Source organism: Microtus ochrogaster, chromosome 1, assembly GCF_000317375.1.
Source record: "Microtus ochrogaster isolate Prairie Vole_2 chromosome 1, MicOch1.0, whole genome shotgun sequence".
In the NCBI taxonomy this organism is placed as follows: Eukaryota; Metazoa; Chordata; class Mammalia; order Rodentia; family Cricetidae; genus Microtus; species Microtus ochrogaster.
The window spans coordinates 110,072,407-110,081,148 of record NC_022009.1 but is presented as its reverse complement, the minus strand read 5'-3'; the positions used below and the strand labels follow the sequence as shown (position 1 = coordinate 110,081,148).

At 37.1% G+C, this 8,742-nt stretch overlaps 1 protein-coding gene across 1 annotated transcript in view; it reads left to right on the top strand.

The window, feature by feature from the left end:
* The window catches only part of Dhx36 (DEAH-box helicase 36), a 28,687-nt gene extending 19,945 nt beyond the window's left edge, over positions 1 to 8,742 (top strand). Inside the window, exons 17-25 of the mRNA XM_005344050.3 lie at positions 663 to 761; positions 2,063 to 2,236; positions 2,375 to 2,461; positions 4,447 to 4,530; positions 5,566 to 5,665; positions 5,828 to 5,918; positions 6,664 to 6,784; positions 7,356 to 7,508; positions 8,002 to 8,742. Of these exons, the coding sequence (XP_005344107.1) occupies positions 663 to 761; positions 2,063 to 2,236; positions 2,375 to 2,461; positions 4,447 to 4,530; positions 5,566 to 5,665; positions 5,828 to 5,918; positions 6,664 to 6,784; positions 7,356 to 7,508; positions 8,002 to 8,187 (1,095 nt within the window). The 3' untranslated portion in view covers positions 8,188 to 8,742. The remainder of the gene's footprint in view (positions 1 to 662; positions 762 to 2,062; positions 2,237 to 2,374; positions 2,462 to 4,446; positions 4,531 to 5,565; positions 5,666 to 5,827; positions 5,919 to 6,663; positions 6,785 to 7,355; positions 7,509 to 8,001) is intronic.

Below are 8,742 nucleotides of genomic sequence, written 5' to 3'. Positions count from 1 at the left end.
CAGTTAAACATCCTTCCAATATATATCTAACAGTTAAACATCCTTCCAATATATATCTAACAGTTGATAATGTTGGGATCAGGGTGTCTGTCTTTGATTCTCACGTCCTACGTGGAAACTTTGTTCTGCTTTAGTGAGCAGATATTTTAAGTTAATATAAAGTTCCTGTGTAAAATTCTTAAGACAGTGTTAGACATATACTCAGTGATTGTTATCTACTGTTACTTAATTTTTATGGTTCAGAGGATTGAACCCATGGCTTATGCTAGGCAAGATCTCTACCACTGAATTAACTGCATTCGTGCGCATGCGCACACACACACACACCAGGTTGGTTTTTTATTTATTTATTTTTATTTTTTTGATTTTGAGATGGTCTCAATAATTGGCTCAATGTGACCTTAAGTTGTTGATCATCCTGCCTTAGCCTCCTGAGTAACTGGTGTTATAGTCCTGTGCCACCAGGTCTGTTTAGCTGTTATATCTTCAAATACTCTTACCTTCTGTGTGTGTATATATGCTCAGCTAACCCTGTTTCTAAATAATCAGTAACCAACTTATTGGGATTTTTTTTTATATATAACTTTTCTCACTAGTTAATTCGCTCTTGGAAAGTGCATGTTTTATGTCTTTGATCCATATTTAACTATTTGTCTCCACAGATTTTAAGGCTAGGTGGAATTGCTTATTTTCTGAGTAGGTTAATGGATCCACCATCAAATGAAGCAGTATTGCTCTCCATAAAACACCTAATGGAACTGGTAAATTTGATTCTTTTTTAAAAGTATAACTTGGATTTAGATGTTACAGTGTATACCAGCTTCTTAAAAGCTTATCACTCCGGAGTCCAGCACTGTCAGACTTGATACAGCACTCTTATGTTTTTACGATATAAGACTTGGTGTGTTTTGTTCATGTACAAGACTGATTTCAAGTTACATGAAATCTTGACATTTTTCTTTAGTGGTCTTCATATGTATCCTTGAACTGTGTTGACTTAGTTTATTCTTTTTGGTTACCATGATATTTTCTTGTCATATTTAAGTGTTTTTATGGTAGAATAGACATTTGATAAAAACAAATTTGATACATATTTTGAAATATATATAAATGTTTTATCTCAATGATGCCGTAATAATACTTGGAACCATCATTCACGATTATAGCTTATATCCACAGAACAAGATATTTTTGGTTTTTTTATTTCATTCTTATGTTCTGAGAAACTCTTTCTTTAGGTGACTGTAATTGACAGTCATTCCTCCATAGGACCATGTTGAAAGGCACAGGACTGGCCCAGAGTAGTAAGAGAAGCACAAGAGATGAGAAAAGTGCTGACTACGTAGTATTGTTCGCAGCTGTGTGTGGTGATTTCGGTTATGAGTCAATTAGAAGTTCATTACCTCAGCATATACATATGCTTTATAGTACCTCTCTGTACTGTACCGTGTAGAGAAAGAATGTTTTTGTTTATCTGCAAAGTCATGTTAGTTAGTGTTGGGTTGGAGGGTGTCAATGACATGTCAAAGGGTTGGAAGCTATCCATGTGGATAATTTTAAAGAATTTGGATTTTATAGCACCAAGATAGGCTTTTAAAATAACAAACTGCTTAAAATAACCCTGTAAATTATCCAGCCATGTCCTTATATTTCCTTGGTGTCTTCAGGATACTTTTCTAGCTGCCCTCATTTGAACCAGTATACCCAGGGAATCGAAACTGAACTCATTTCTACGTATGCCCCTTACCTCTTTTTGCATCGTGGCACCTAAACTAGACTCTAGGGACTTTGCTTTTCACCCACTTCTCTTTTCATAACTGCTTGACCACAGGTGATTTTCTTTATTTCTGACATTACATTTCCATGTTGTAGATTAATTAGGTTTATTTGAATAAGTCACTAGCCTTTGCTGACATCAGAATTTTTTTTCTTCCTGTTGAAGGCACCTAAAACAGTGCCTGGGCATTTGGGGGTTTAAAAGAATGTGTATTTTACAGCTAACTACAGTAGCTTTTAATGTTGTGCTTTGCTATACCTTCTGTAAGAAAATTCTTTCTTTCAGAGCGCTTTGGATAAGCAAGAAGAATTAACACCTCTTGGCGTCCATTTAGCCCGATTACCTGTTGAGCCACATATTGGAAAAATGATTCTTTTTGGAGCTTTATTCTGTTGCTTAGATCCAGTCCTCACTATTGCTGCTAGTCTCAGCTTTAAAGATCCCTTCGTCATTCCATTGGTAAGAGAGACGGAAAAAAGGCTGGGCATTTTTAATGCTAAAACTATTTACTGCTCACATGTATTTTTCATTATATTTCAATAAAATATCCATAATTATTATGTCAGACAAATTTAAGCTACACCTGTTAATTTTTAGGGAAAAGAAAAGATTGCCGATGCAAGAAGAAAGGAGTTGGCAAAGGAGACTAGAAGTGATCACCTGACAGTCGTAAATGCATTTGAGGTAAGAAAAAACATTGTTCTTCTTTATAGAAGATTATTCAAGAGCATGTATTGTAATACTTTTAAGTGACCATATTTATATCTTAAGGATTGGTGGCTGAGAAATGGTTAAAATTTGGCGAATATTTTATAAAAGTTTCCGTACAACTTTCTCTGTTGTACAAGAGTTCATCTTTGTTTTGTGGAAAGGCTTATATAAAAAGTAAGACTGAAACAGATGAACACATTATCTTGTTTTCATATGTAACGTTCCTCGTGTCTTTATCTCCATGACAGTGTGTCTACTAATGTTCTACTCTTAGAGTCAGTAGTACAGCTTTTTGATAGAATATCAAAATCATGTTGTGCGTATATTGTGTATGTGTCTGTGTTTGTGTAAATACAACCTCAGGTCATAAAATGATACTTGTATATAAAAATTTTTCATTTCTTTTACATTTTCTAATCTGGTTGAGTTAGGTCTCTAACCTATTCCTTTATAATATCTTTACTTTCTTGGTGTCTGTAGTAATGTTTCTCTCTTCATTTCTGAGTCTCCTCATTTTTGTCCTCTTTTTGGCCTGTGGATTGGCAGTGGATAAGTATGTCTTGGCTAGAGTCTGGAGGTTGGGGGCCACACAAAGAGGTGCCAGGGCACTGGGTATGGCACTTGTGTTCAACGTAGGAGTTTGAGAAGGGTAAATGGGGGTAAAGTCAGATGGGCTCACTCAACTAGATCCTCATAAAGGATATGCAGGATCTGGCTCAGGCAGGACTCATTTAATATATCTCTTTCCCTGTTTCCTTGTTTTATTTATTTATTTATTTATTTATTTCCCTTTTTAGTTTCATTTATTTTTGTTAGGGGAGTGTTATGTTGGTACACATGTCACAGCATGCATATGGCACAGTCAGAACAATTTGTGAGAGTTTGGTATTTCCTTTTACAATATAGGGGGATCAAGGGATCTAACTCTGGTTGTCAAGCTTGGGTGTAGGGACTTACCTATTAAGCCATCTTACAGACACCCCCTTCTTTCTCCTTCCTTCCTTTTTTCTTCCTTTTTTCTTCCTTTTTTCCTTCCTTTTTTCCTTCCTTCCTTCCTTCCTTCCTTCCTTCCTTCCTTCCTTCTTCTATTCTTCCTCTCTTTCTTTCAAGATTTATTTATTTTATGTGTATGAGTGCTCTATCTGCATATATGTCTGCATGTCAGAAAAGGGCATCAGATCCCATTATAAATGGTTATGATTCACAATGTGGTTGCTGAGAATTTAACTCAGGATCTCTGGAAGAGCAACCAGTGTTCTTAACTGCTGAACCATCTCTCCAGCCTGCCTTTTATTATTATACTTAATAAAACTATGTTTTTGAAATTGAAAATGTATGAGAACATTGGAATTTATTTACTAATACTCTTTTTTGATGAATACTTGATACACCATGGAAAGATTTTGTGCAAAATATACAATATGTTAGTATAACTTACACTGTTTTGCACTTCAGTAGCAATGTTAGGTACTAGAATCGTAAGGAGCTTAGTTTTTGTTGTTGTTGTTGTTGTTCTGAGTTTAAAAGTCTTGACGTCTTTGCAGAGAATATGGGACACCAGTGAATAAACTGTTAGTAAAATAAAGATGGAAACTGCTAAGTAGTGGTTGGTGTGGTGGTGTGGGATTCTCCTCTGTATGCTGTGATTGCCATTAATGCTGGGAGGAGGGAGGCCGAGTCAAAGAGAAGACATGGAGCCACTGCCGGAGACAGATGTGATAAAACTTTGCTGGTAGGCCATGACCTTGTGGTGATGCACAGATTAATGGAGATGGGTTAAATCAAGATGTAAGAGTTAGCAAATAAGAAGCTAGAGCTAATGGGCCAAGCAGTGATTTAACTAATACAGTTTCTGTGTGATTATTTTGGGAGTCTGGGCAGCTGGGAAACAAGCAAGTGGCCCTCTTACAACAGTGTAGAACATCGAAACTGAGTTTCGTCATTTCTTTGTCCAATAGGGTTGGGAAGAAGCTAAGCGACGTGGTTTCAGATACGAAAAAGACTACTGCTGGGAATATTTTCTGTCTTCAAACACGCTGCAGGTAACGCTGAAAGATTTGCACTAATCATATATACTAGATTAGTATATGTGCAGGCATTTTGTCCAGTTATATCTGTAGTAAAATTAACTACATACAAAGAGTATGGGTGTCTGTCAAGAAATTGACATTCTAGTAAAAAGTCCCAGTCATCAGTAGAGGGAAAAGTGATACAACAACTCAGAAAGATACTACAGCAGAAATTACAAAGGACATAGGGTATTTCCAGAGCAATACCTTAATAACTCTATCATAGGATAGGGTTCCTGAAAAAACTATACATTCCGTAAAATAAAGGCAAGAAAATAAGGCAGTAAGAGTGAATTTTCAAGGGGCATGGGGTTGGGGTCTGCTAAGAACCCGGATTGAAGACCAAAGAACGCTACAAAACAGACTCCTAAGAAAGAAAATTATTGGCATAAAGCAATCAGAAAGAATAGACAGTAGAATATAGATATGTTATAGTAAAATTTATTTACAGAAACTTGTTTCTTGATTTTCCAGTTCCCTTACTAAATGATCACAGTTAAGAGCTGAGCTGGAGAGATAGATAGCTCAGCAGTTAAAAGCTCTTGCTGCAGAGGAATCCAGGTTTCCCAGCACATGCATCTGGTGGCTCTTAACCACTTGTACCACCAGCTGTTGGTGGTCTGAAGCCTTCAGGCTTCCACAGGCACCTGAATGCACATGAAAAGCACACACGTGTAATTAAAACTAAATGTTGTTGCCTGGTGGTGGTGGTGGTGCACGCCTTTAATCCCAGCACTTGGGAGGCAGAGGCAAGCGGATCTCTGTGAGTTTGAGGCCAGCCTAATCTACATGAGCTAGTTCCAGGACAGGCTCTGTAGCTACTGAGAAAGCCTGTCTTGAAAAACCAAACAACAAAAACACCAACAACTAAATGTTGTCTTAAATGTATCACATTTTTGTACCAGTGTTTTTGTAAAGTAGGAGAAGCTAAAAACTAAATTGAGGTGTGTGTGATTTGTAGGCTCTCTGTGTGAAGAATTCTAGACGTTTGTTACCATTACATTCTAGATGCTGCACAACATGAAGGGACAGTTTGCTGAGCATCTTCTTGGAGCTGGATTTGTAAGCAGTAGAAGTCCCAAAGATCCTAAAGCTAATATAAATTCAGGTAAAGCAAAGCAAAGGCTACACACACACGCACACACGCATGCGTATACACATGCATGCATGCACATGCACACCACACACACACACCAGTGTAAAATCACTTGCCTTTAATGGTCTCAGTATTTTTCTTTTTTCCCTCCCTCTACTTTCCTACTCCCAATAGATAATGAGAAGATAATTAAAGCTGTCATCTGTGCTGGTTTATATCCCAAAGTTGCTAAAATCCGACTAAATTTGGGTAAAAAAAGAAAAATGTAAGCATTGAAGATTGATATGAACTATTTACAAGCTCTTTCTTCATCTTTGGATGTAGAAATGTATTCTCGTTCCTGGTTGCTGGACTCTGTGCATGTCTGATAACATAGATGTGTGGGAATTATTGCACATAGGGAACTGCCCTCACACACAGATTAGTCACTCGTCTGACCGCCCATTCATATAACAGGTTAAGAACATGGACCTTCTGTAAACATCCAAGGCTGACCAAGCAGTGTGAGAAGCAATGCCTGACGAGAAATTGGCTAGAATGGATTTTGTTTTGTGTGTGTGTGTGTGTGTGTGTGTGTGTGTGTGTGTGTGTGTGTGTGTGTATGTGTGTATTCACTTTTTGGAGCAGTGGAATCAATTTCTGCATAGCCTTAGTTCCTTCTTCATCCTTCATTGTGCACTGTGTACTAACACCATGAATTTAGAGTCTGTCACCTGTCTACTGTGTTCAGTTATTAAAACTGTGAGTGGATTTGTTGTTAGCATGTAGAAGAATCCTATTTTGCTCATTTGCTTTGACCTGTCCTTAATCAGATGCTATTTTCCTCAAAATTTGATTTTGAGATTATATATAGCAGACATGTACTAAACTCATGTGTGGTATATTTTTTAAGATTGCTTCCTTTGTTTGATTTTTTACTAAGCTGCCTGTTATTTTTAAACCAATATTTTATAGTAATAAGGGAAAAATGCCTTAAGATACTTATTAACTGTATTCTAACTTTTTTAAAGGGTAAAAGTTCACACAAAGTCTGATGGTCTGGTTTCTATTCATCCTAAATCTGTCAATGTGGAGCAGACAGACTTCCACTATAACTGGCTTATCTATCACCTAAAGATGAGGACAAGCAGTGTAAGTGCACATGTAGCATAATCTGAATGTCACTGTTGTAGTGTTATGCTTTAAAAATTGTATTTTTTTCTCTGAGATGCAGTGTAGCTTTATTTCTATGAGTAATGTGCTTTTTGTGTATTTTCATGAGGTACATGAGTTACTTGATTTACGTGAGTTTTCTTGAGAGCCTGCTTTCAAGAAGTGCTATTGGGAGTTTGTACTATGTAAAGATTTGTTGGCATGACAATATATCTATGTAATAAGTTAATAAGCTTAGTAGTGGTCAAAATAGAAAGTGAGATTCTATTTTTTATATGTTGATATACAAATAAAGTACTCTAGGCTTTATTTGTGTTCATTAGTTTTGGCATTCAGAAAATGTTCAAGGGAAATCATACACTTTAGAACAAAACTGTAAAATCTCAAGGAATGAAGAATGGTTTATTTAAAATGTTATTTCTTCAGAATCACCTTAGCAGGTTAATACCTGTTTTAGAAGGAAGCTATCAGTGTCTGGAATGTTGAATTGCTGGGGTAGGAGTCCGTTCCTGTTTCCTCATGCACTTGTTTATGTTAACACCCTTCACAGATTTACTTGTACGACTGTACAGAAGTTTCACCATACTGCCTGCTATTCTTTGGGGGAGATATTTCCATCCAGAAAGACAATGGTCAGGAAGTTATTGCTGTAGATGAATGGATTGTGTTTCAGTCTCCAGAAAGAATTGCCCACCTTGTGAAGGTAACTAGTATTAATGATTGTCAGTAAGTTTGCAGGCAAATGAGTGTTGTGCTCTTGGGGACCACCAGATGGCTCAGCATGTAAAGCAGCTTGCGGCCGAGCGTGAAGACCCAGTGACTTGCATGTTTGGAGTACACGTGGTAGAAGTTTTCTCTGACCTCCACACGCAGTTCACAGCACACATCATGGCCTCCAAGATAAATACATGTTTCTAAAAGGAAAGTTTCCTGTTCTATTGCAAGAGAGCCAGTGTTGACTGATTACAATTTTCCAAATTATTTTTGATATAGTAATAAACTCTTCCAAAGTCTTTTGGAGATGAATGTTTGAATCTTTTAACGATACTTTTAGTTGGTTGCTCTAAGAAAGGCAGATATTTTGTCTTTCTTTCTAATAGTTTATGAAAATTCTTGTCACCACAAAAGTCACATTTGTCTTTGACATCTAAAAATCCATCTTCCCTGATGAACGTGTCTGCCTCCTTCAACCTTAGGGGCTAAGAAAGGAACTGGATATCCTTCTGCAAGAGAAGATTGAACACCCTCACCCTGTAGACTGGGACGACACTAAGTCCAGAGACTGTGCAGTACTGTCAGCTATTCTAGACTTGATCAAAACCCAGGAAAAGGCCATTCCAAGGAACTTGACACCACGGTCACAGGAGGGCTATTACAGCTGACAGCTTTCTGTAAAGGCCTGAAACTCACCTGATGTCCATGGTTCTCTCTCTCTCTCTCTCTCTCTCTCTCTCTCTCTCTCTCCTCCTCTCTCCTCCTCCTCCTCCTCCTCCTCCTTCTTCTTCTTTTTTTTAGGTTTTGGGAAAGTTCCAAGCCTTGGGTTATGAATCACTTTTGCGTGTAAGATAGAAACTTTGAGTGGGGAGTAAAGAGTTAATGTGCATGATTAAACAGTGTCATCTAGCTCCTGTAGAGACACTGGGAAAAGCTGTATGCTCTCTGATCATATACTCTATTGTAGATATCTCCACACTTGGGAGAATTCTTCTTCCGTATATTAAGTGTTGTAACATTGAGAAATTCCTTTATGCCATTATGTAAAATTAATTTTCTGTCCATAGTGACTGTCTAGAGACAGTAAAAGTAGTATGTTTGACCAAGAAACAGTCTGTAGTTAAGAATTTGAATACAACCACTTTTTTAAAATCAACTTCTATTACAAGTAAGTTTGATGTAATAAAGCCCAGTATTTAATAAAATGTACAATGTGTAAATCT